General features: G+C 54.9%; 1 protein-coding gene across 5 annotated transcripts in view; it reads right to left on the reverse strand.

The window, feature by feature from the left end:
* Nucleotides 1-26643, reverse strand: part of HYDIN (HYDIN axonemal central pair apparatus protein) — a 156822-nt gene that overhangs the window by 9468 nt on the left and 120711 nt on the right. For 4 of the 5 annotated variants that reach the window (XM_053271217.1, XM_053271215.1, XM_053271216.1 and 1 more), the window contains 21 exons: nt 25234-25438; nt 23336-23571; nt 21008-21159; nt 20723-20912; nt 19903-20014; nt 19075-19407; nt 17272-17414; nt 15748-15966; nt 14467-14627; nt 13458-13573; nt 12652-12886; nt 12001-12213; nt 10574-10712; nt 9595-9760; nt 9039-9186; nt 7990-8197; nt 6759-6980; nt 5840-6009; nt 4908-5106; nt 4029-4187; nt 313-593 (listed from right to left, as the gene is read on the reverse strand). In XM_053271217.1, coding sequence (XP_053127192.1) covers nt 313-593; nt 4029-4187; nt 4908-5106; nt 5840-6009; nt 6759-6980; nt 7990-8197; nt 9039-9186; nt 9595-9760; nt 10574-10712; nt 12001-12213; nt 12652-12886; nt 13458-13573; nt 14467-14627; nt 15748-15966; nt 17272-17414; nt 19075-19407; nt 19903-20014; nt 20723-20912; nt 21008-21159; nt 23336-23571; nt 25234-25438 — 4007 coding nt within the window. Of the gene's footprint in view, nt 1-312; nt 594-4028; nt 4188-4907; nt 5107-5839; nt 6010-6758; nt 6981-7989; nt 8198-9038; nt 9187-9594; nt 9761-10573; nt 10713-12000; nt 12214-12651; nt 12887-13457; nt 13574-14466; nt 14628-15747; nt 15967-17271; nt 17415-19074; nt 19408-19902; nt 20015-20722; nt 20913-21007; nt 21160-23335; nt 23572-25233; nt 25439-26643 lie in introns of those variants that run through there. The other variant, XR_008311281.1, reaches the window with a different exon arrangement.

Genomic DNA, 26643 nt, shown 5'->3' on the forward strand with positions numbered 1-26643 from the left:
GACTGGGAGTGGCTGGGGTGGGGGGAGGAAGCCATATCCACCCAGTGGGAACCACGGGGCAGGGAGGTGATGGGACTGGGGGCAAGCCGGCGGGGTGTCGGCTTTGCTGAGTGGCAGACCCTTAGTGGGACGGTTGCTTGGTCCCCTCTTCCCCTAGCCCTTAGGATAGGAAACGAGTCAACAGGAGACCTGCTTGATGCAAAAGCTTGCGTACTGCTTTATCAAGAGAAGTTGTTGGTCTTTCCTCTTCCTGGCTAAGCAATGCACAAAAGGCAGGGAGGAGCTGGGGCCCGGGGGGGGCGCTCTGCTTACCCCACTCCCACGTCTCCCGTGTTGTGTATGGTGATGCGCCGAGAGGCCTGGCTCCGCTGGACCACCGCTCCAAAGGGGACATGCTCTTGGTCCAGGCTGACTTCGATGCCCTGGCAGCAGCCTTGCACCACAAAGAAGGAGCGCAGGATCCCCTGGCACTCAATCAGGACCTCCTCTGTGAAGTGCAGGATGCGGCCCTTGGGGGAGAAAGTCACCTCCACGTGGCAGGAGCCTCCTTTGGGCTTCAGGATTATGTCGCTGAAAGGAGACATGGTGAGAACCTGCCCAAGAGAAAGCCAGGCATCGCCTTTAGAGCCCCAGAGAGGGCAGAGAGAGGGCAGAGAGAGGGCCGCCCCCGCCCCAGGCTCTGCCCCCACTTGCTCTGTGTCTGAGCTGTACCCCCTTCAGGCTGCAGGCTGGGGCTCATGTGGCGGGATGCTCCTCCATGAGCAGTTCCTTGGCATGTGATGGGAAACTAGGATGGGAGGGAGAAGGGGGCCAGCCTGGCTTTCTCCCAGACAGACTCACGACCCTTTTGTGGCTGTGTCTTTTTTGTGGGGGGAGCCCGCCCACCTGACCGCCCACCCGTGGCCCTCCTCCTGGGCGCTTTCCAGATGACACACTACAACAGGGTCACTGCTGTCCACTAAGGGTGCTTCCCTACTGCCTGTGATCCAACATCGCAGTGCCTGCCCTGTCAGCAAGGTGCCAACATTTCCAAAGCCTTCCTTCAGGTTTTATCCTTCTGTTTTGGTCCTACAACACTGCATGTGCGTCACAAATAAATAGCTGTGTTTTCCCATTGTAGGGTTTGGGTTGCACAAGCTATTTATGTTTTCAAAATGATCTTGCCAAGCCAAAGCATTTTCCTGCTGAACAGCGTGCAATCTGGAAAGCACCCTGGGCGTTTTCCAGACTATGAGATTTGCAAGGGGTAAAGCATTGCAAAGTGTGACAGAATAGTGCACGGTTCAAAACTGAGAGTAAAGTGTTATTCAAGGCTTCCTTGTAGGCTGGTGGCCATTCATATTTTCTGTCCATTGCAACGTGTTTTCAAGGCAGGACTGTCCATTTTCTCCTTGAAACGTGTTTATCTACCCCTCCCCTTGCTCCATTTTGGCCAATGGAGTTGCGGGGGCAGGGTGACGTGAATTTTTGGGGGGTAACTTTTCAGCTGCCTTGGGCAAATCCACCAGCAGGGGGAAGCACCGTCCCAAAACAAAAATCTAACTTTGTCTTGCATCATTCCAGCTTTGTGCAAGCAAAATCGGGGTGGGGGGGAATTTAAAAAAGAAAAGAGGGGGAGTGGGTTGCATGAGGAGATCCTTTGGAGTGACAAAACAAGGGAACTGCTTATGGGGGGTGGGGAGCAAAAGGGAATCCTGTAGCAAGCCAGGAAGGGGGAAAGATAGGAACTGGCCAGGGAAATTAATAATTAGGAGGGGGGAAGCGAGTGCTCCTCCAGTGAGCGCTGTGGGATTGCACAGGAGTAAATGAATCATGATTCAGTTCAATGGGCTTCCTCTGAAGTAAGTGACTTTTCTCTCTCCTTGCCCTTTGCCTTGTAGCAAGCAAGGGGGATTGCCCAGAAGTAAATGATTATTTCAATGCTTCCTCTTCAGTAAAAAGTGCACAAGAAAGGCTTGGATTCAGAAATCTGCTCAGCTGCTCTCCCTTTCCCTTCTGTGTCGACAAGCTCAAGTTATACTGGAAGCAAACGGAGGAGGAGGGAGGTGTGGGGTTTGGGATCTGTGGGGAGGAAAGGAGGGGAAAGGTGAGATTTCCCTTTGCCTGTTTTTCTCCCCGCAGCGAGGGGCAGAGGAAGCAAGTATGGGCATTGGGGCAAAGAACTGTCCATACTGCAATGCATAAACTCCATTGCAAGCTTCCCTACCACGGAAAAATACAGCTACTTTCCTGCAGCACATTTACAACATTGTAGGGCAAAAATGCATCATTACAATTCAAATCAAGGCATGGGAAATATGAACGGTATCCTGCTGACAACGCAGCAGCAACACCGATGTGGAAACCCGGGCAGTATGGAGGGGCACCTAGCAGACACGTTGCGAGTACGTTGCAGCATCTAATCTGGGAAATTCCCTGTTGCAGTAGCGACTTGTGACAAACTCAGGCCCAAATTACACCAGTTTAACTTTGGCCTCATTCCAAATGGAAATTGTCACCAAAAACCCCCTTGAGACCCTCCACAAGTCTCCAACCCCAACACCGCCCTTTTCCTTTACTCCAAAGTGACTTGTTGGTGAGGGCAAGGCCTTGTCAAAGGGAGCTCTGCAAAAATTCACTGGAGAGGCTATTCCTGCAAGAGGTGATGTCCTAGGATCCAGGGACATTACCTCTTTGTTGGTCTTTTCCCAAATTGGCACCCAGTTGGCCTCTTGACCAAACCAGATCTGAGCTAACTTGTTCATTAATTGAAATCCTATCACCGCAATCTCAGACAAAGCCTTACAGTTGTTTAAAGCCATTGAAATTAGTAATACATTAAGGCAGGATTCCCAGCCTGGGGTCCCCAGACGTTGTTGGACTACAAAGCCCCTCATCCCCAGCCACAATGGTTGGGGACTCCTGCATTAAAGTATTAACATCAAATTAACTTCTTTGTGTCTTACACAAACTTGGGAGGAATCCCTCAAGTCTTAAAACTGATTATCTAGTTACATGTGTAGATCTTCCACCTCAGTTTTCAAAATCCCCAGTTTGGGTTGATAAGCAAAATTCCCAGATTATCCATTCTTCTTGAAACCATTAAAACATGTTGGTTTAGAACTAAATAAATCCTTTACTACTACTGCAAGGAGTACATTTTAACATTTCTTAAATTTAGCATTTTCAAGTAGAACCCAGTCAAGATGAAGTACTTCTGCAATTATACTTAATAAGAAAGTGCTTAAATGCCTGGATTGTGCTTTAGTGTTGTAGGAAGTTATTCCACTGTTTATGTGACACTGCTTATTTATTAGGAAACATTCTGCGACTGGCAATTTGACCAAAGAGGTTCTACCCACAATGAGATGGAAAGTAAACATTCCTGCTCTGTGACAGGTAAAGTCACCAACATCCACATTTTGAAAAACTGAGCAAGCTGCCGTGTTTAGGTGGCAGGTAACAGGAGTACAAGGCTAACTTTGTGGGGGTGAGTGGAGCACCCTGGTCAGGACAGGGTGGATTTTTCATAGCAGCAGTTTATCCTGTAATCACTTGCCAGTCCCTGAACCCCAAAATCGACCCCACAGTCACGTGACCCCTTCCCCCATCTCAGTGCATACCCTGACTTTTGGGGAGTTAGGAAGTCAATTAGAGAAGTAATATCAGCAGAAAATAGAGAGAGCTAGAAAAACGCTGCCATGGAGCTTGCTGAGGACAGAAAGAACTGGGGTGGGGTGATCCCCCTCAGGCTCTAGTGGGTGTGGCTTAGTTTTTTAACTACTTACTTTCTGTCCTGCCTGGAGCTCTTGAGAGAGCATAACCCATGAGATGTCCCTGGCCTCAGCAACCGAGAAGGGCGAAATATGTGCTCCTGTGCACGTGCAGCATGCACACCAAGGCTGGAGCGAATGCCCGGCCATGGCGACACACAGGGCTCTGAGCAACCTGTCCAAGCTCTTGTGCGGGAAATGCCTGACCAGGGCCCAGGGAGCTCATGGTGGGTGGCCAGGCAGGCAGGCAGTGACTGTTGCAGAGCAAGGCCTTACCTTCATCTCCTGCAACTCAGGCACAGAGGATACAAAGCTCAGGCTGAAGGTGACAAAGGTGACACTGTTGTTCACAATGGTGACTGTCTTCTTCGCCACGTGCCCTGGAGGGATGGCTCCGAACTTCAGCACTTTGCTGTGAGGCTCCACAACATCAATCTGCAGGCAGGTGAAAGACAGAACGGGGCTTGGATGAGAGCGCAGAAGCCCTGGCACTGGAGAGAGGAGTGAGCCTCCATGCAACTGTCCCGCCCGTCCGGCCAGGTAGGAGAGCCCAGAGGGCCAGAGGGAGCTCTCAGCCATGGCCAGTCAGAGCAACGGGTCGGGCCAGACTGGAGTACCAGACCTCGGACAGCACCAAGCAGACACCGGGCAGGCTCCCCTGAGGCCTGGAGACCAGCTGGGCTCTGCTGTGCCTCTTGGCTTTGCCTGTCGCTCCCAGACACCACCCAGAGCAGGTTCTCCAGAGCTCGAGGCCCTGAGGGTCAGGAAGCCAGATCCCGCTGGGCAGGGGCGGTTTGCAGTCTCTGGGGGTCTCTGGCTAACAGTGGTCCTGGATGTGTGGTTTAGTTCTTAGGGAGGGGTTCTCCGCCTTGGGTCCTCAGAGGTCATTGGACTACAACTCTCATCATCCCTCCCAGCCATAATGGCCTTTGCCCCTTGTGGCAGGGGATGATAGGAGCTGCAGCCCAACAACCTCAGGGGACCCCAGGTGGAGATCTCCTAAGGCACAAAAGCGGGAGCGGTCAGAAAGCCCTCCCAGGCGAGGAAGCTCTCCAAAGGGCCTTGCAGCAATGACATACTGAGGAGTCTGGGACTCTTCGCCTGGCCTTGGGAGCGAGAGAGCTGCTGCTCACTGCTTCTCCGACTCCATCTCACCTTCAGCTCAATGCCCTTCCCAGAGACCTCAACACTCCGCTGGGAGAGCCCGTTGATTTCAAAGGCGACGGCTTCGTGGTAGGCAATGGCCTCTCGGGGAAAGAAGGTGATGGGGATCTCTGCCTTCCCTCCAGGACTCAGCACTGTGCCGTGGGAGGCCACTTCGAGGAAAGCTGTGTTGGCGAACAAGCACTCCAGCCTGTGGAGAGCCAGAAAAGACTGTGACCAGCCGTCTTACTCATGAGGAGCAAAGCAGTCTGCCTCCCTGGGCACCGTCATGTCTCCCGGAACCGCAACACCCACCCCTGCATCTGAGCAGAGAGCTTTTGCTGGCACTGACTTCACCTTCCAATGCAGGGGCTTACAGCAGAAGAAAGCCATCAGGTTTCTACCAACTTGACTTGCAGACTTCTCAAATCCATTTTGAAAAGTGGATTGACCTCTTTGGGAAATGTCCACCTTCAACTGCCCAAACCTCTCATCCTCCATTGGAGGCCCTCCTCTGGCGCCCCACCCTCTGTGATGGGGCAGGGATCTGGGGCCTGCTGCCGCTTGTGGTGAGCCACTCCCAGCTTCAGACTGCGCCTGGGTTCGCAGGGTGATGGGGCCCTGTAAGGCGACTCCTCCACCTGCCCCGGGAGCTGGCCGTCGGTGCCCCTGGGGCTCTTGGGGCTCCACACCTTTCCAGGTCAGGCTGGACCTCCTCTGGGCAACAGGCAGCTTGCTAGCCTCCTTGCATGCCTGCTCCTGCCCCCTGCTCCCCTGCCTGCTGGATCCCCCTCTGGCCCCAATTGCAGGGGCTGGTGCCTCCTGCTCCCGGGCCAGTTGGCTCTCTAGGCTGCCCATAGCCCAGCACCATCAGACAACCTGGGCTTTCCTGCTGGCCCTCTGTGCCTCGGGGCTGACGGCTGCCCAGCTCCGCCCCAGCTCACCTGGCCTCTTTGCCATCCTTATTTGTGACCGTGAGGGTCCGCTTGGGGATGGGCATTCCAGCGTGGTAGATGAAGCAGTTTCCAAAGTCGACTTTGGTGGGGGAGAAGTGGATGCTGGGAGCCATGGCGGAGCCTTGCAGTGCACAAGTGAATGTGGGGCCGTGGCTGATCTGTAGGGAGAGCAGCCAGAAGAAGAAGCCCCCGGGGGGCACATTGGTCACGGCAGACCCTGGAGCCTCGGCACTGGGAAGGGGGGAGCCAGCTGCCTGCCTCTTCCGGCACACTCCCTTGGGCTGCTCAGCTGGGAGGCGCCCGTGGGGGAGGAGGGATATGGGGGGCAGTGTCAGGCTCGCAGCGCATGGAGGAGGAGGAGGAGGAGGCCGAAGCCAAGAGGATGAGCAGCCAGCCAGAGTGCCCCCAGGAGCTGCCCTTCCCTGCCCCAGAAAGAAGCCTACAGAAGATGTTGCTGGGCAGCTTCAAGCCCCTGCAGCACCCGCCTGGGGGCCAAGCAGACGTGGCCCTCTCACTGCAGTCCCCTGCCCCCCCCCCACCGCCAAGTGTCTGCAGGGCTTGGAAGCCTTTCCAGGGCCTCTGCTTGGGTTCCCCCGCCTTTCGATCACAGCCATGGGGACCTCAGTGGGGAGAAGACTTCTTAAGCCTTTGCCCACGTGCGGTGGTGGTCCCAGTGAACATTCCCCTCCCTTGCCGCCCCCCTCCCTACATGGGCCTGGGAAGGAAGTTGCCCTTAGGATTTCCCTTGGGACGAGGGCAGGGTCCAAACACCTTCCCCGCCATGCTGCGGCCACAGTCCTGGCAGGACTCTCCTGTGGCTGCTCTTGAAAGAGAGGAAAACCCAGATGGAAACACAAAGGTGTGTGGAGAAGGACCCAGAGAAGAGCCTCCCCAGCCTCAGCCTGACCTGTAGTTTGAGCTCCAGATCCTTTAAGGTGCAGGCCTTCAGCGGGTGGAAGGAGAACACCACCTCCGCTCGCTCTCCGGCCTCCACCACGCCGTTGCTTGGGGAGAGGGCAAAATACCGCTGCAGGGCTTTGGCGTTGTAAAACTCCCAGGAGAAGGTGAAGTTGAATTTGCCAGTATTCAGGATGAAGAACTTACAGTGAGCATAATCATTCACTTGCACCTGTCCAGAGCAGAGAGAGGGCATAGCAGCATCAAAGCCGCTCTAGAACCCCTAGCGACAAGCAGGGCCACAGGAAAGCAAGCCCTCCAACTGTGGGCCTTCTGGTGTGGGAGAGCTCTTTGCCACCCAGAGATTTGCTAAAGAGGGCCCGAGGACGAATCTTCATGGGACCCCCAGCTTGTGTCTCCTCTTTCATAAGAACAGCCCTGCTGGATCAGGCCCCTCCAGTCCAGCCTCCTCTTTCCCACAGTGGCCCACCAGATGCCGCCTCTGAGAGACCACAGGCAAGAGGGGAGGGCAGGCCCCCTCTCCTGCTGTGGCTCCCCTGCAGCTGGGATTGGGAGGCATCTTGCCTCTGTGGCTGGAGGTGACCTTTAGCCACCAGATTAGTAGCCACTGTCCTCTGTGAATTTGTCTAAGCCTCTTTTAAAGCCATCCAGGCTATTGGCCATCAACACATCTTGTGGCAGAGAATTCCATAGGTTAATTATGCGTTGTGTGGGGAAAGTGCTTCCTTTTGTCAGTCCTAAATTTCCTGGAAATCAGTTTCATGGGATGACCTCTGCTTTTAGTATTGTGTGAGAGGGAGAAAAATGTCTCTCTGTTCACACAACTTTCTCTCTTTCCCCATAGATGAAATGACGAAACTGATCCTCAGCCTATAGCAGGAGTTCTCGATCTTGGGCCCCCAGATGTTCTTGGACTACAACTCCCATCATCAGCCTTTGGCCATTTAGGCTAGGGATGATGGGAATTGTAGTCCAACAGCATCTGGGGGCCCAAGGCTGAGAACCCCCTTGCCTGCAGAAACTCTCTGCTTGCGGTTGGTAGGTGGGTGGAAGTGGGGCAAGAATGGAAGATCTAGAAAATTCTCTGCTAAGAGAGGCAGCCGGAGTCTCCGCTGCCCCTCCAGGAGCATCCCTGTGCAAGGATGATTCTGTGGCTCAGGAAACACTCTGGAGATCAAGCCCCCACACAGAGTGAGCTCTCAGCTCTTTTGCTCTCTCACCTCTTGGAAGTCAACGATGTTCACCTGGTCAGGGTCCAGCTCCGTAGACAAGCTCTCGTTTCTCTCATACTTCACAGAGACATTCATGGTGTGGCCGGTGGCTTTGACGTTCAGGCAGAGAGGCTGACTCCTCCACTTGACATCGCAGAGCAAGTTGAAGTTGACCTCCCCTTCCAGTGTTGGCATGAAGAAGATGTTAACCAGAAGCCTGCAAGGGAACAGCCCACTGGTTAGTGGAGGCTGGTTGTGCGGAGAAGACTATTCACTTCCTCGTGGCTCCCAAGAGGCAAATACTGTAGAATGCTGAGCACTCAAATATTGCTGGTGCCTGAGCACAGAGGGCCTTTCAGGGGAGACGCGCTTCTGTGGACCAGTTCCTGGAAGGGGCCAAGATTCCTTCTTCCCTACAGTGCAGAATGCAAGTGAGCTGGAGAGCGATTCCTCTGAGGATAGAAGTAGTATGGCCAACACCAGCATTCTGAAGGCAAGCCCTGTCTCTCCTGGCTGGATGTTTCTGTAAGCATGCAAAGTCAGGGTTGATGCCAGGTGATGGGAACCCCGGGGCAAACTCCTGCGCTGGGCCCGCTCAGGGGCTGGGAGGCAGCAGCAGTGGTGCAGGGTGCTCTGTGGCGGTGGCATGGGCCACCACCACCAGGCATGTCTGACAACGATGCAAGGTGCTCATTGCATCACAGTCATTCACTGCTGCGATGAACACATTGCATTTTTTAAATTGGACGGATGGTGGCCTCCACAGTGGCCACTGCAAAGCACTCTGGGCCAGGGCCACTGCTCAGGCCCTCAAGCAAGTTGGGCAGGGTGTCAGAGCTGAGTGGTGGGCCTGCAGATGGTCCTGAGCCCTGGCCAGTGCCTGACTTGACCAACCCCTGACAGTACCCCTGGGCAGAATCAGAACAGCCATGAGCAAAACCACTGTGGCGGGCGGGGGGTGGGGGGAGGAGAGCAGAACATGCAATGATTCCAGGTCTCTGAACCCCAAGAGTAGAGCGCACGATGACAACGGCATCCAGGTGCTTGTTTTCCGGTACCTGGAACAAGGTGGGATCGAGCCTTCCATGGGCTGCACCTTCAGAAAATTTATACGCCCCTCTGAAAAACGGGAGCCTTCTCTGAAGGCAAAAGGGTAGGCCTTGTTCTCTTCGTTGATCATCTCAACGCTCTCACGAGCCTCATGTCCTTAGCGGGAGAAGAAAGAGGCACACGGTGAGTTCCCTGTGGAGCCCTCCTTTCCCCTCCTGTGATGCTATGCAAAGACTTTCCTGCAAGTTACTTCCTAAAATTAAAATGTCATTTTTAACAATAAACATGGGAGGGAGGGAGGGAGGGAGGGAGGAGGGCAGTGCAAAACGTGACCCCGGCTGAGCTATAGGCAAATTCACAGCCAGGGGCCTTGGGCAACCAGGCTTTGGTGGGAGGTGTGCCTCTTGTCCTTCCCGGCTCCTCTGCTCCAGCAAGAATCCTGGGTGTCTCTCTTCCCTCCTGAGGCAGCTCTTTCCATGCTCTGTTTCGAGAGCCTCAGGAAGTCCAGCCCTTGCTGTTCCTGAGCGCGCTGAGGCCAGCAGCTGCCCCCGTGACACTCCTTACCGATCAAGAGCGAATGGAAGTTCAAGTGGGATCTGTCCAGGGACACCGCGGGGTCGGTGGTGTGGCCCACCAAGAGGAATGGAACTGCAATGTTGTGTTCAGGGATGGAGAATGTCCAGAAGGATTCTGTGTTGTCCAGATGTTGGGGGATGAATTCAAAGATGACCTGCGGAGGCCAAAAAGGCAGACATCACCACACTCCTTGCTGTGTGGACTCCTCTGGCACACGCCTGCCTTGCCCTGAGCCCAGGAAGCCCCCAGGTGGCTCCTGCAGCAACATGGTGAGCAAACAGCTGCCCTTTGCCTCCTGTCCATCTTGTAGGATGGATGGTCAATTCTGCAGCAGAGCTGGGTCCCTGAATCTGCTCCGAGGGCACCTGCTGTGCAGTTGGGAGGAGGAGCTTCCCCAAGTCTGCAGTGGGTTCTGTGGGGATCCAACTCAGTTTACAGACCAGGAGGCTCCTCTGCCTGCCTGCCTGCCTGCCTGCCGCCCTAGGGAAGGGGGTGTGATGGGCATTGTGCTCGCCCTGGCCAGCTGAAAGGGCCTGGTTGCTCCTGCACAAACTGGCCCTTGCTGCTGCTGGGAGGACTCCGTGTGGCTGAAGGAAGGGCCCCGCGGGCCCAATCCTACAATGAGAGCCAGAGGCCTCCAGGATCTGCTGGGCACTGATGGGCACCCCGGCATGGGCAAGGGCCCCTCTGGGCACACCCAGTAGAACACCCTGGACTCTGGTTCCCTTCCTGAGGCCAGGGTTCCCACCAGACCTGGAACAGATGGGTGCTGGGATGCTACCCATCCAAGGGCCACATGGGACCCACATCCATCTGGGCGTTAAACTCCTGCTTAAGACCTGGAAGAGTCACAGTAGTAGAAAGAGGCTGACAGGAGTGGCCACACCTCGGCCAAGCAGATCTCAGAGACGAGACCTCTCGACCTAGGCAGAGGCTGCCGTGCTGTCCTTGCCCTCTGCCCACTCACCTCCACGGACTTCTCTGGCTGGAGCTGGCCCCGTTCTGTAAAGCAGATGAAGGCTGTGTGCTCTTGGCCTTCCTCCTCCTGGTCACAGGTCCATTGGAAAGAGTAGGGGGCATTGGTGGGGTTCATGATGGCAAAGCTCCTGGCCAGGGCAAGAGGGAGAGCAAACACATGAGGCCTGCCAACTGAGTTTAAAAGTTTCATTGATTGGTCACCTGCCCTTTAAACAGTCCGTTAATCAATCAGTCACATTTAAATACTGCATCTCACAAAAGCCTTGTACCTACACATGCTGCTCTGAAGGTGTCAAAGTAGAACTCTGTTTACATTTTAAAAGTGAATTCCTATGTTAGAGGAAAACACTTGTACACATTTTCTTTTCACTCCCTGCCATAGCAATATGAAAATGGCAAAAAAGCAGGTGTGCACCTAGTTTGGATTAAAGCCAAGGCCCCACTGATTAATCAAGCAAATTTGAGTTGATTAATCCACTGATTAAACTGATGAAAGATGTCCTACATCTTTAATCCAAGATTAATTTTATTAAGCATTTTGCGAGTGCCTGATTCCTATTATTCTGCTCACAAGAGTTGCTGCCTGCCCAGAAAGCACCCCGGGGGAACCCCGACTCTCCTCCAAGGCCGTCCACATGGCTCACAAATATGCAAACACACACACCCCCAACACACACACACACACACACACACACACACACACACACACACACACACACACACCAAAAACCACAAAGGGACATAAAGGCCCTTCATGAAAGTGCCCTGCATCGTTCTATCAAATAAGGGTATATAATTGTATTATTGTGCCAAGAATAATGGTTACTGTGCAAAATGGAGGAAGAATCTTGGCAGAGTCCTATCAAAGAATATTTGGCAATATCTTTGGTCAGTGGGCATGGAAATATCACCTTGAATTAATTGAGCGGCAAATTATTACACAATTCTTGTGCTTTGGAACTGAACTCCACAGAGCCTGAAGAGAATCTTGGAACCTTCTTGCTTGAAATCTGACTGTGCCAAAGCAGACTTAATGCACATACGGTGGCCATGGCTGGCATCCAGGCTAAGTTACTTACTAGAACTACTCAGGAGTAATTTAGTTTGGCTGTCAGCCTAGATCACATACTAAGGCATTTTAGTACCAGATTATAGCAAAGAACAAGCAGAGTACTATTTTCCTGTGGCAGGAGTGGAACAAAAAAGAGGCTCTTCCCAAGTCAAAGTCTGTGGAGGTTGTGCAAGGAGGGAGAAGGGAGACATGGCAGAACCACCCTGGAGTGCTCTGACCCCCACCCCCCACACCAAGGGCTGAAAAGGGGACAGCAGCTCTGCTCAGCTAGCCCGCTTCTCTGGCCCCAGTGCTGGCCCAGAATGTGCTCGGGAGGCCGTTTCCTGAGCCAGCCAGGTGCTCACTTGGTGTTTCTGATGCGCACTCCCACCGAAGTGAACTCAATCACTTTGGTGCTTGGGTCCACGGGTGCCCCGCCAGGGCCTCGCAGGTCGGGAGCGCGTCTGCTTGCGGTGATGTAGTCCGAGTCTTCCAGATCAAAATGGCAATATGGCATGAGGCTTTTCCCCTTCACAGCCACCACAGGGCCCTCCTCGTCAGGCTTCAGGTTCGAAATGCTGAGAAGAAAGAGGCGGACCTGGATTGCAAAGGCAAAACCACTTCCCGGGGCATCTGACTCCCCAGGAGGGATGCCCTCCTTCTCCTTCTCCCTTGCCCTCTCTGGCGGCTTTCCTTCTCTCCAGGACAGCCCTCACCACACTTGCCAAGCCCGCAGACTCCTATACTGGGCCTGAGGGCCTCACCTGCTGTTCTCTTCAGACAAGCCAGCAGCAGTGTGCCGGACCCTCCCTGCACCTCGAAGGCCAACACTTGGGGGGGAGTCCTGTTGGGAATCTTGTGCTACCAGATGCAGAGAGGGGGAATGGGCTGCAGAGAGGATACTGGAGGTGGCCAGATGGCTCAGGCCAGTCCTGCAGGTTGCCCCATGCCACACCCAGGGCCTAAGGCGAGGGGGCAGACAGCCCGGCTCCTCCTCCTCCTCCTCGGTGACTCACCTGCAGAGTAGGCGGCCCTCAAACTCGCCCAGTTCCAGGGGGGAGAACTGCGCTCCGAGGAACTGGGAGCTGCCAGGGGGGATGGTGCCGCTGCTGGGCTCCATGGAGAAGGGCGGGTGGGAGCCTGCTGGCAGCAGGTAGGAAGACAAGCTGTCCAGCATGCTCCCCAGCTGGCTGAGCGGTCGGCTGGACTGGACCTTGACGGAAGCAGCAGAGGCGTGAGAAGGAGCCTCCCCTGGGCGAAAGGAAGGGGGGAGGTGAGACGGCCATTCCCGCTAGTTGCCCTCTTCCAAGTGGCCCTGGGGTCTTCCCGTTCATTTCCCAGTCCCCTAACAGGATCGCCTGGCAGAGATTGGGGGCTGAAGCAAACTCCACCAATGAAGAGAAACGTTTTCCAGGCCGCTGGGACCACTCCAGCCAGTGGCCCTTTCCTGTCTCAGAGGAGGTGCTGGCAGGGAGAGCGCAGAAGAGCTCTAGGCCAGTGCAGATGCCTCAGCAAGGCTTCACCTCCTCGGAAGGCTCCGCAGGGAAGCAGCTGCCTTCTGGGCTAGGCAGCCGCTGCTGCTCCTCCCCCAAAGGCCTAATGCAAATATATGAGCAGCAGTCCAGACAGGTCTGGGATGACGGGAGAAGTTAGCAGGAGGCAGGAAGCGGGTGGGGGAGAGGGTGGTGAGGCAGATCTCAGGGTGCAAAGGGATGGAACCCAAAGTCCTCAAAGCAGCCGAGTGGGGGTGGGGGTGGAAGCAGGCCCCGAGAGAGAGAGAGAGAGAGAGAGAGAGAGGGCTGCCAAGGTCTGTCTGCTCCACCTTCTGGGCTTGTCGAGGTGGGTTCCTTGGCAAAGTTGACGGCCCTCCCGCTGTCCTCCATGACCACTCTCCAGGAGTATTCCAGCTGCACATTCCCTGTATTGGACAGCTCCACTCTGCTCGCACAATGGGGCAAAGAGAAAGAAGAACAAAAATCAGCAAACCTCAGTAGAGGAGATGCTCACCATGCTCCTGTCAAACCTGCTTAATCCTTTCCAGGGCTGTGGTTGGGGGAAATGGGCTCTGTGTCAGTTTGCCACAGAAACTGGCTGTGCACAGTGCTAATTGGCCACTGGCTGTGCCATCGCAAGCCCTCCTCCCCAGAGCAGTTTTGCAGCATTTTAAGACTGATTCCACTTTTTAAAAAACAAGGCAACAAATGAACTTTCAATGACAGAGGGGACACAGAAAATACTGACAATTTATGATCCTAAGAAGAGAGAGACTACAACCTGCCAGGAGCAACGCAGGACTATAAGAACTGGGGTGGGGTTATCCCCGTCAGGCTCTATAGACTCTTTTCTATTAGTATTTACATAGTCCTGCCCAGGAGCACATGACGAGGATAACCCAATGAGATGCCTTGATAGCAGCAACCGAGAACGTACAAATGTACAAGAATAACAAACAAAGTGGCCGGAAGTGGTGGTGATTCCGGGAGGCAAGCCTGATAGTTGAATCAGCCAAGGAACAGACAGTGGTGGCCAATCCAAGGCTTCCCAGCGATTGTTGAACTACCATCCCCATCATCCCCAGTTGTAATGTTGGCTGGGGATGATGGGAGGTGTAGTCTAACAGCAGCTGGCCACCCCTAGAATAGCAGGGAGGGCCCTTTGTCCAAAGTGTCATGAAGGCGGCAAGAAGCCAGGCTCATCTCCTGGGAGAGGGGGAAAGCCAACAGCTCCTGTTAAAGACCTGCCTGGGTGCAGCCTTGGAAGAATGAGCCCCCGAGAGAGGGGAAGCCCCAGAATGCCGCCCCTGAGCAAGTCCTTGCACGTTGGCTACTCACTTGAACACCCGGGTCTGGAGGAGCAGCGTCTCCTTGAAGTGCACGGTGTCCACCTCCATTTTGTACTGGGCATAGTCAAGGGTGGCACTGGCCCGGAGCACCAGCTCACGAGCGCTGTCTTCTGCAACCACGTAGGCAGGCTCCGGGTCTGTCTCGATCACCTGCATCAAGGGGAAACCGTGAGCAGCCACAGGAGGTTCTCAGAGTGGCCACGTCTTCCTACCCTCAGATGCAGGCCCAGGAGGAGGGGGCAGTCTGGCATGTCAAAGCACCAGTCCTGGCACGGAAGTGTCTTCTCCAGAAGACACATTTCATTCTCATCACTCAATGCAGCAGGGGTTCTACAGGACTCCTCCTGACCCAGTCAATGTGGGAAGAAAAGTGTCCTGCCCCACCTCTGGAGCCTGTAGGCAGCAGCACAGCTCATGAATTCAGCCCGTGAAGGGAGTCAGAGCAAGGAAGTCCAAGGGCCAGACCTGGGAAGAAGTCTCTTGGGCAGCCACAGGCCAGAGCAGGTCACAGGACAAGCCCCAGCCTCTATAAAAGCAGCCAGGTCAGGCAAGAAGGGATTCTCCTGTCTCCTGCCAAGCAACAGAACTGGGCAGCTACCAATCAATGCCTGGTCAAAGCACAGCCTTTCGTTGTTTTTTAATGTGTATAGAATCCTTAAGGGGTGATTTGACTGTAGATTTTTAGCAATTAATTTTGTAAGTTGTTTTCAGAGCCAGTGTGGCTAAAGAGAGAGCTATAATTTAAAAAAACAAAAACAAAATCCAAGATATTTCAAGGTATCATGAAATTCCTGCAGACCCTCAACAAATACCACATGGTGGTTGGAAAGAAGGTCCTGGTCTTGGCCCATATATTTGAGCCTTTCTAGAAGAGCAGTATAAAAATTGAATGAATGAATAGAGGAATCATTTTTGAGCAGGCATTTCCTGTTATGGATGGCCCAGAGCTACAAAGGCAGCACCCAACTGTGGCTTTCTTGTGAACGGGGTCATTTCTGATACATGCTGGGGCAGGGAGGGAGAAGCGGCAGGCGAGGAAAGGGTGACGCACCCCTCCCCTCCCCACCACTTCTTTGCCCGAAATATGCCTCTCTCAACGTGTCCCCCCCCCCCAGCAGCATTGTGGCTCTCTTACAATATAGTTTGCCCCCTGTTGTTGATTTCCACCACCCTTGTGGAACTTGATCTGGGGCACAGAATCCTTGTCATCCCCCGCCCTGCGTGCTGTGCAAGGCTGGTCTGAGCACCGTTCTGTGCCCTGGTTTCTTACCTTCTTCTTACTCGGACGGGTGGCTGTGGTGCTCTTGGAGACATCCACCCACTTGACCGTGCGGAGGCGATCGTCCCAGTCAGGCACTTGGTCATTAGGCAGCTGGAAGGAGATCCTGGACACCTTGCACTTGACTGGGTGAGCTTTGAGGGTGATGGGCATGCTGGATTTCAAGGTCAGGATGACATCTTTGGTGCATCCTGCGTGGAGATGGCCAACCTAGGAGAGAGGGAGGGAAGGAGGCACCCGAATGTCAGCGGCAGGATCCTGCATGGTCTGAGAACCAAGAGACGAGCAGGAGGATCATAAGTTGGACTCCTTGCCTGAAGAGGCAGGCATGCTGCAGGCAGAAGGAGGGCATTTTATTTGGGAGTTAATTCAGCTCAGGGCTTGGCTCCCACCAGGCACCGCAAGCCCACAGCAGCCCCGGCTCCCCATGTGACACACACCCCCAGCCCTACTCAAATGTCACTCATTGGGCTCAAAGGCCAAGGCTCTTCCCTGCAGTTCCCCTACCCTGAGCTCACAGGTCACACACACCCCTCAGCTGCCACAGAGGGCTTTTCAGAGAACAGCCCAGACTGCTGGGATTCACGGACAGGACCAAGTCTGTGCCAGGACTGTTTGGGTAGCCAGGAACGGGGCCAGTGGAAGGACCCCCGGAAGGTCTGAAGTTGGAGAACTTCATGGAGGAGAGGTCTGTCAATGGCTACTAGACGGAGGACTATTGGCCACCTCCGCCTCAGAGGTAAGATGTTGCTTAGGGAAGCAGCAGAAAGAGAGGGCATGCCCTCGTCCACCTCTTGCCTGTGAGCACCCCAGAGGCAGCATCTGGTGGGCCACTGTGCAAAACAGGATGCTGGATGAGATGGGCCTCCTTGGGCCTGACCCAGCAGGGCTCTTCTGATGTTCTTAGGTCTTTGCTTTCCAGGAAGCAAATGGGCTGCCCAGGCGACTGTGCGGAGAACAAAAAGCAACCAGGCTTCCCCTCAGGATGAGCTCCCCTCAAGCCCTAGGCAGAAAGCCAGTCCGTGCAGGAGGAAGGAAGGAGAAGCAGCGTCTGGGTGCCCGGAGGGCCGGCTGACAGCCCCCCTCCCTGTCCAGGTTCTCCTGCTGCCAGCCGGCCGCCTCCGCACGAAGCTCACCTGGGGGGTCTGGGTGCAGGCCACTTTCCACACAGGCGTGCTGTATAGTGGAGAAGCCCAGGCCTCCACAGATGTTGCTGGACTGCAACTCCCATCCTCCCTGAAGGCCACTGTGGCTGGGGATGATGGGAGTTTTAGTCCAATGACATTTGGGGACCGATGGTTGAGAACCCTGGCATCAGAGCAACACAGCTGAGGAAGAGCTGGGGGCCTCACGCCTAGGAAGGGGGAGATGCCCCCCCCCCCCCGCGAGCAGATGCAGATCAAGCGAGCGAGGAAACAGGCAGCTGGTGGCTGTGGGGCCTGCAGCTGCCGCTTGGAACTCGGGGCGACTTGGCCGCAAGAGGCTGCGAGGAAAGGAGAGAGCGGAAGCTCCTACCTGTGGGGAGAAGTGCAGCGGGCCCGAAGTGGGCCATTCAAATCGCATCGCGGCGGACTTGTTGTGGTTGGTGATGGTGAACGTTGCCTGATAGGGCCTCCCAACGTGGCAGTCCCCAAAATGGATGTGATCCGTCCTGGCAGCTGTGAGGAAAGAGAACGGGGGGGGGGGGAATTCGGAACCACGAGGCTGCTGGGCTGCAGGACGGGGTGGCGGGGACCCCTGGGCGTTCCTCCGTCCCGGGCCCAGGCAGCAGACCAGACGGCCCAGCAGCAGGAGTCAAGGGCATCCTCGTGGCAAGGTGCTTGAGGAGCACATGATCAACACGCACAGGCTCTCAGCCTTCTTAGTGCCCCGTCTCGTGATCTCTCGGGCCCCTCCACACATGATTTCCCTCCCTCTGCACACACGGATTGCGTGGCGGACAGAAGACAGGTGTCTCCCGAATGGCCAGGCACAGGCCTGAAGAGCCTGGTTAGACTCCCACCCCCACCCTCCCCAGTGAGGTCTCTGGCCAAGGCTAAGGCCCCCCCCCCCCATGTGAAGGCAAGGTGCTGTGAACCCAGCAGCCTCCCTCGAGGTCCTGCCTCCACACACCCTTCTGCAGCTTCGCCTTGTGGAGGGTGAGGGGGGGGAGAGGGAAGAGAGGGGGAGCTGCCACGGAGGGTCTCTCGAACCCTTCCTTCTCATCAGCCGTGTTATGACACGGCCCCTTGGTGGGTGGCTGCTGCAGGCAAGAGGACAGGCCCCACATGCTGGATCCGCTGGGAAAGAGAGGCACAAAAAGCCACATCTGGGTGAGTGGCACCCACTTCAGGATCGGGCTGCGAAGGGGGGGAAACAGGATTCTGGGGGAAACCCCTTAGCAAGATCATTGGCACCACGAGAAGAGCAGATTGGAACAAGAGACCTCAGGAACCTAGGAAGCTGCCTTCTACCGAGTCAAACCCTTGGTCCCTCTGCCTCAGTCTGGTCTACTACACTGACTGGCAGCAGCTCTCCAAGAGATCAGGCTGCCCTAACTGAAGATGCTGCCAGAGAGGGAACCTGGGACCTTCTGCATGCCAGCAAGCAGATGTTCTTCCACTGACGTGGTCCCATCCTCCAAAGGGAATATTTATTTTTATTTTATTTGTTGTTCAATTCATAAAAGCCACATTAAAAACCTTAAAACCAGTTAAACAGTAAACACCATCACACACACACACACACACACACACACACACACACACACACACCCCATATTTAAAAAGATAAAGAGAAGCAAGAAAGCTGAGAAACCTGGCAGCATGTAGGGGTTAGATGCCTGAACAAACAACAAGGTCTGTAATTGTTTTTTTAAAAAACAGCCACAGATGTCAAGGAGCAGACATCCACTGGGAGAGCATTTCAGAGCCTGGGGGCAACAACAGAGAAGGCCCCGTCCCGCATGCACAACAGTTTAGCCTTCCTCAGTGTCGGCACACAGAACAAAACCCACCCACCCCCACCCCTGATGACCCTGTTGGGCAGGCAGAAACCCTTGGGAGCAGGCGGTCCTTCTGGTATCCAAGGCCCAAACCGTTAAGGGATTCAAAGGCACCCTGAATTGGATCCGGAAACAAATTGGCAGCCACTGCAACTCTTTCCAAAACGGTGTATTACACTCCAAGAGAGATCTTATACAGAGTTCACATGTAGTCACCCATCCAAATGCAAATCAGGGTGGACCCTGCTTAGGAAAGGGGACCATTCATGCTCGCTCCCGCCAGACCAGCTCTCCTCCCTCACCCTTGAACAACTGGCCCTTCCTGACGGCAATACCTTCCAGACGGGGTTGGGGCAGGTTCGGGCTCCTCCTCCGCCCGGAGCCCCTGCCCGTGGCGGCGGCTTCTCCCTCCCTGTCACCCTCGGCGTCCTCTTCCAGGGGCCCCTCCAGGTCCGTCTCTTCCACGAAGCTGTGGATGTTGCCCAGTGTGATGTCGTCCTGGTAGCCCTCGCCCACCAGCTGGACGCTGGTCTCCTCGTACTGGTTGTCCACAATCGAGAGGCGGATCAGCTCCTCATAGGGCTGGCTGGCGCTGGGGTGGAAAAGCACATCCAGCTCCGCCGAATCTCCGCTGCGCAGGGCCAGGGAGACCAGGTGGGGCTTCCTGCCTGCGAAGGAGCAAGAGAGGAGAAGGCTGGGGGGGGGGTGGCCCTGCCAGTAGGAGGGCTGCCAAGGAGCACCCCCCACACCCGGAGCAGGAGGGGCTGCTGCTTTCCCCGCCAAGAGAGGCTGGGCCTCTCCCACAGGCAGCCCCCCACCCACCCCCAGCCTGCCCTGCCTGTTCCGTGCGGCCCAGCAGGGGCAGCCACCGGCCTGGCTGGCTGTAAGAGGGGCTTGGACACCCTCAGGGAGGCTGGCCGAGCAGTGGCTGCTGGCCTGAGGGCTGGCCCAGAGGCTCCCTCCAGGAGGAGAGGCAGGAGGCCTCCTCGGCCTCCCGGGTGCGGCAGCCGGCTGGAGAGGGGAGAGGCCTCCCTCCGGCCTTTGGCTGGCCAGAGGCATCGGGTGGGCCGCACGGCGGGACCTGGGCCTGGCCCAGCAGGGCTGCTCTCGCGCCTGCTTATGGCCGCTCTTTGAGCGTGGTGTGGGCGGAGTGCGGGGCGTACCTCCTCCCTCGCCGGCTTCGCCTCCCTCGCTCTGGGAGACGTAAGTGCAGCGGGTGCCGGGCCGGGGCTTGACAGTGAAGGCGCTGTGCTCGTCGGACATGTCGAGATGCAGCTGGGGAAGGAGGGAAGGTGCCAGAGAAACAGCGCGGGTCAGTCCTGGGGCGGGGGCGGGGGCCGTGCTTGGGGCCATTTTGGAAGACTCTCTCACACACACTCTCAGTGCTTGGCTTCTCCAGGGAACTCTCGGCACCCACACGTGTTCAGCTCAGCCACCTCTTCCCGCTGAGGGTCTCTGCTGCTCTTCTGGCTCACCCCCCTCCCGGCAGCAACTCTTCCTAACCAGCCAGGGAGGTGCCCAAGGAGGCATCTCAGCTGCCCGGAGGCTCAGGCTGGCCATTCATCAGCTAGAGCTGGGCAGTCATCCACAGGGCTCTACCTGAGGGATGGCCAGTCTTCAGGCAGCGCCGTTCTCAGGCTTGGCAGCCACCCCGGCTGCTGCCGGGAAACAGAGCCAGCATGGCCTCCTTTGGTGCCCACCCCCACCCCCAGCGCCTAAGGCCTCATTGCTGACGAGGGTGAATTCTCCCCCCACCTCAGTCTCAGCTGCCCCTTTTCTTATGATACAGAGATGGGCAGCATCCCAGGGGAACGTGGCAGCCAGGTACCTGGGGTGCTGGAAGGCACCCACTACTGTACTCGCCGCACAGGGCAGTGATCATCCCCAGGCGAGCAGCCTGCCCGACCACGCTGGCCGGCGGCCTTCCCACCCCAACGGTGCGGCCTTTGCTCGCCCCGAGTGCTGGGCCCTGCCGCTTGCTACCTGGACCGGGATGTTGCCACTGTTCTGCAGGACAAGCGGGAGCTTCTCGGAATGGCCCAGCAGGAGCCTCCTGAAGAGGAGAAGCGGGTGTCCCTTCTTGTTGCGGAGCACGGGGCGGGCCACGGTGATGCGTGGGAGGTTGCCATCTCCAGAGACCTCGAATGACAAGCTCCGTGATTTGGCAGCCACACTGAAAGCGAGAGGCAAGAGACAACACTGCTGCTGCTCTCGGATGTACGGGGAAAGGTCCCGCTCAGAAGAGCACCCTTCCGATGAATTAGTCACCTGGGAGGTGCATCAATGGAAGCCTCAAAAAGGCACTGATAGTTCTGCATGGTCTGCGGCGAGAAGGTCAGCGTCACAAAGGCGTGGGAGCGGCTGGAGATGCACATCCGCACAGGGTGGATCTCGAAGATGTCCGCCAGGCGGAGGGTGGACTGAGGAAACATCCACAGAGGCAGAGGCCTGTTAAGGACTGCTCCAAGGAGGGGCAGGAAGGTCCCCCCCTGACCCCCCCCAGCACCCAGGGACAGGACATGAAAGCTGACAGAATCTTCCCTAACTTGGACATCAGCCAGTCTGAAGGGGGCAGATGGACCATCACAGACACAGCCACCTGGCCAATGCCAGAGAACGGAATGACAAAGGAACACAGACAGAAGCATGATTAGAAAGTGCACGAGGACAATGAATGCACCCCTCTTTACAGCACTGATCTTCCTGGCCATTTTCCTAACTACAAGATTTGCAATGCTTGAAGTGCTGCAAAGTGTAACGTAATGAGGCAGCGGTTTGTGTTAGAGAGGTTGTCAGTTTTTACCCTCAATAGGTAAAACAGCAGAGCACTAAGGAATGAGCACACACTCCAGTTACACAGTAGGTCGCAGAGGATGGTTGCGTTGTGGCAGCCATTTAGAGAAAACACATGGAGATTCTTGCAGAACTAAACGCTAAATATGTATTGGTTAAATACACTAGGATAGGGAAGCCCTAAACCTCATCAGGAGAGAGAGAGAGAGGTTTCCATCTGCTCTCTAGGAGGAAAGGGAGGATTGTGACTCAGCACAGGAAGTGCGGAAGAGTCAGATCAGGGGTCACAGAGTAGAGACAGGTAGAACAGTCAGGGAGACCCTCACTCACTATCTCTACCTCTACTCCCAGTGCCTCTAGTGGTCATTAGGATAGTTGGTGCAAAAGGCCGATGCACTAGAAGTCCATCTCCAACAGTTTGAAACCACAAACACAGCAGTTCTCAGGTGCTTTTCTATGCAACGTGACAGGGTTTTGCCCGTCCGTATTGCCCGTCACTGCAGCAGATTTCCCAGGCAGGGGGTGTCCATATCCCCCCTGGGATAGCATTCACTCCCCACCCACCCCTCCTCCATTTCTGGCCAATAGGATCATGGAGGAGGTGGGGAACCACTAACACGATGACCTTAAATAAATAAATAAATCTTTGTGCCTTTGTGCAAAAAATTTCTCCTTTGCGCAGGCAGAAGCATCAGAATGAAATGGAGCGGGAATATATATTTAAAGAGAAAAAAATCAGCTTTGCATGTCAACAGATCCTCGATCTGCCGAATGAGCCAGCAAATCCTCAGCATGAATGTGCACCCAAAAAATAGTCTTATTAAAAAATATAAGCAAATGTGTTCAAAATCAAAAGCCAAAAGCAGATGAGAAACAAATTGCACCCATGCACCCTTGTGGATTGCACCCTTCCACCCTAGCGCAAGAACTCAGGAGGAAAAGTTTAAAACAGTTCATTTAGTGGCTGCTCCAGTGAGCGGCCGGCCAGGTCCTGCAGCCCCTTGGACACAAATTAAAAGGAAATTAAAAGGGAACACCACAGGAACCCCGGAGTTAAATGCAATCTTATTGGAAGCCAGCCAGCGGAGTCCCTTTTGGTGGGTGACGCGCTTTTGTCAAGGAAAGGGGGGGAATGGAGCCTCTTGTCCCTTCCCACCGTAAGTAGGGCCCCCTCCCCACAACCCACCATGGGAAGTCAACAAAAAATCATAATAATAACTGACCACACTGCAACATGCTGCAACACATAAATAATGGGGCAAGCTTCCCTACAACGGAAAAATACAGCTACTTTCCTGCAACGCTATTGCCACATTATAGGGCCATCATGCATCAATAAAAGCCAAAATAAGGCATCGGAAATATGGACGGCACCCTGGTGACAATGCAACAACTAAAATGTCAAAACACGGGCAATATGGAGGGGCACTTAACGGAAACGTTGTGAACCCATTGCAGTGTGTGTAATCTGGAAAATGCTCTGGGGAGAACAGTATGTAACTTTAGCTAAACTAACAAATGGGTTATCAATCTATGCTGCTTTGGGGTTTTCTGTTGTCTATAATTCCTTAAAATAATATTCTGTAGAGGTCTATTATTCATTTATAACAACTGCCTAAGCAATCGAGTTGCCCGAGTCGAGTTGGTTCCTGTCTGCACTTTTCGGCTAAATCAGTAAGTAGCTTCTCTTTCCCTAGCTTACTACTATCATCATCTGCCACCACCAGACCTGGTGCTTTACTGGGCTGAATGAAACCAGCCTCTGCTCACCAACAGAAAGCCAGCTTCATAGCCACTTCTTACCTTAGTGGAGATCGGCTTGACGGCAAAAAAGACATCACAGGGAATTCGACCCAGATTGCAGATCTTGAACCGGGCTGCCAACTGATGCCCAACCAGGACATTGTTGAAGATAAATTTGTTCTCGTCAGTCACAAACACTGTCTTGCACCCTACAGTCCTGAGCACCTGGCTGAGGCTGCTGCTGCTGCAGATCCGATGCTCCTCAAAAATAGTCCCCACGTCATCAGTCACAAAACCTGGGGGAAACGAGACCTGGTCTTGTGGTAGCAAGCATGACTGGTCCCCCTTAGCTAAGCAGGAGCTGCTCTGGAAAGAGCAGAAGGTTCCAAGTTCCCTCCCTGGCAGCATCTCCAAGAGAGGGCTGAGAGAGACTCCTCCTGCCTGTCACCTTGGAGAAGCCGTTACCAGTCTGGGTAGACAATGTTGAGCTAGATGGACCAAGGGTCTGTCTCAGTATATGGCAGCTTCTTCTGTCCCTATGTAAAGACAGCAGCGGCCACAGAGAGATCACATGCTCTCCTCACCCTCTGTTCTCAGTTACCATCAGATTCATGTCGCTGTGGAAAGGCTAAACTGGTGTCTGGGATCTGCAGAGCACTGAAGCGCAATCCTGGTCAGGAGCCGTTATTGCTAGAGGTGGCTCACCTGCACCAGAAGACACTTTTCTGGACAGGATTCGCCCCACTCCCAAAGGGCAGGGACCAGTCCAGAGATGCTGTTAGATTCAGCCATACCTATGGAGGCCCAAGTGGCATGAAGCACCTTGCTGCAGCTTCAGCTGGCTGTGCACCCCTACAACCCCTCCCGAGAGAGAGACCCTGGCAACCCTTATGCATGCTCTGGTCACCTCCAGGACTGACTACTGCAATATGTTATATGTGGAGTTGCCCTTGAAGATGGTTTGGAAACTGAAGTTAGTGCGAAATATGCCAACTAGATGACTAACTGGGACTGATTGCCGAGAAAGGGGCCATAGCTCAGTGGAAGAGCACCCGCTTTGCATGCAGAAGGCATCTCCAGTCAGGGTTGGGAGAGACCTGGAGAAGCCACTGCCAGTCAGAGAAGACCAGCCTGAGTTAGAGGGCTCAAGGGTTGGACTTGGTGTAAGATGTATTGTGTTGCAACTTCTACAGTGGGCGACATGACTCATTTATTTGGCCATGGCTTATGGCTTATCCTGGGAGGCCTTTGGGGTTTTATGTACACTTTTTATTAGCCAAGAGCGGGCCCTGTGTTACAAGAAAAGTAGCCAGTTTTTTAGTTGCTGCCATCTAGGTATGTGAGAAGCTGATATAACCCTGTACAGAATTGTTCCGAGTACTGTACACCTTTACATTTTTGACTGCCCTCTGACTTGTTATGTTTTAACTATCCAGTTTTTGAACAAGTTTTGTTAAGGCTACAGCTAAACAAATAAAGTGATTGACTGATTGACTTGGTAGCAGGCAGCTTCCTCTGTCCCTGTGCTGGCCACATTTTGCCTCACCTTGGAAGAGCCCCCCTGGCTCCTGGTCCATTCCCAGCCCCAATTCCAGGGGCTGGTGGTCTTGAAAGCCCAAGATGGCTGCAATCAGGGCAGCCTAATTGATGAGTTGCCTGTTTCTGGCTACTAAGATCTGCCTTTCAGGCCCTGCGATGGATCCCCCAGAGAAGGGGAACGGGGCAGTTCTTCTCCACAAGAGCCAGTTTGTTTAATCCCTATTTGTATCTTGTAGAAGATATATTCTGAATGGTCCCTTGAAACAGGCCTTCAGGAGAGGGAGGATGAGACACTTGAACAACATTAGAAGGTGTTTGCCAGGAGAAATGAAATCCCGCAGTCTGGGTGGGCAACAGGCCAGAGGGAAGGGCTTGGGGCCCCACCCTCCAGCTGCCCCCATTCAGGGGCTCCTGCCTACCTGGGAGGCAGGCTTCTGCAAACAGAGTGTAGGTAATGCCACTGGGGTTGTCTTCGGGGTCTCTGTCGGTGATCTCAATGTTCAGGTATTCCTCACACTTCCCGACGGGGTCTGCAAAGCAATCCACAGTGATGGTCTGATGGCCTCCTGGGGCAATGGAGCCAAATCCAGGGTAGACGCTGAACATGCCGAGGGAGAACCGGGTCTGCAGAGAGAGTCCAACAGGAGGTGGCCTTCAGGGAGGGAGGGAAATGCTGCCCCCAGCCAGGCATTTGGCTTGCTCTAGCTAGCAGCAGCCTCAGCCACCAGCAGCTGCTCCTTCCTGGGAAGGCATCCTGGCAGGGCACACACCTTCCGCAGGGGCAGTGCCCTCCTCCTCAGAGGACCATGTGCCGTGTGCAGCACCGAGCACATGCAAGCCAGTGGGCCGGATCAGAGCCTTCTGCCCTTCAACTTGAGGGTTGCCATATGCAAGCTTCCCAAATTCGGGTGGCCTAATTTGCATATTATTCATTGGAGGGAACTAGAGCAACTGATTTGCATTTTATTTATTTGTCAGATTTGTATACTTTCGCCGCCTTCGCTGCCCTCCAGAGTAAAATCTGGGCAGAGCACTTGAAATCCGTGTAAATTCTGGTAGAATTTAGCAGCTGGGTTGAGGAGTCAAAATCCGGGGGCTACCCTAAATTCCAGAGGGTATGGCAGCCCTATTCAATAGTGGCCCCAAATCCCCCACCTCCCCACCCCAGAGTCGACTAATGTGCCCACAACCTGTTTTTCATGTGTCCCCCGCCTCTGGCTGAATCAGTCAGGGGACAGGCTAAGGGTACATTTTTATTTAGGGAAAAGCCATACCCAAAACATAAGGAGTGCAGCTCAAGGAGAAAGCACAGCTTATTACAGAGCCAACAGTCTCATTTCGTGACAGGAGGATTGGCTGTGCAGCATCAAGAGGAGGAGAAGGGAGATTGCGGGGGGGGGGGCAGGCAGAGCATCTGCAGAGGAGCTTCCCAGGGAGGCAAGGGGCAGCGGGAAGCGGTGCCCCTCTTCTTCTGGATTCCCTTCGGGAGCACGACACGGGCGCAGGGATGTGGGAGAGAGAGTGTGGAAGAAGCCGCATAAGGCTGCATGGCAGCAGACGTTTGCATAGGCGTGTGTGTGTGCGTGTGCCTGGGTCACAGAGAAGCGCTTCACGTGTGCATGTTTGGACGGGACCAGCCAGAGGAAGATCTCCCCTGTTTGCCTTAAAAGATGCATCGTGTCTCCTGCATCCCCTCCCAGACCTCTGTCTAGCAGGCCTGAACAGACAGACAGCGCCCAGGCCAAGTGAGCGTGGAAAGGGCGCTGCGCCACCGCCCAGGCAAGAGAAGGGAAGAGATTCGGGCGCCAGAGCTAGAGCCCACCACGGGG

This window comes from Hemicordylus capensis, chromosome 9, assembly GCF_027244095.1.
Source record: "Hemicordylus capensis ecotype Gifberg chromosome 9, rHemCap1.1.pri, whole genome shotgun sequence".
NCBI classification, from domain to species: Eukaryota; Metazoa; Chordata; class Lepidosauria; order Squamata; family Cordylidae; genus Hemicordylus; species Hemicordylus capensis.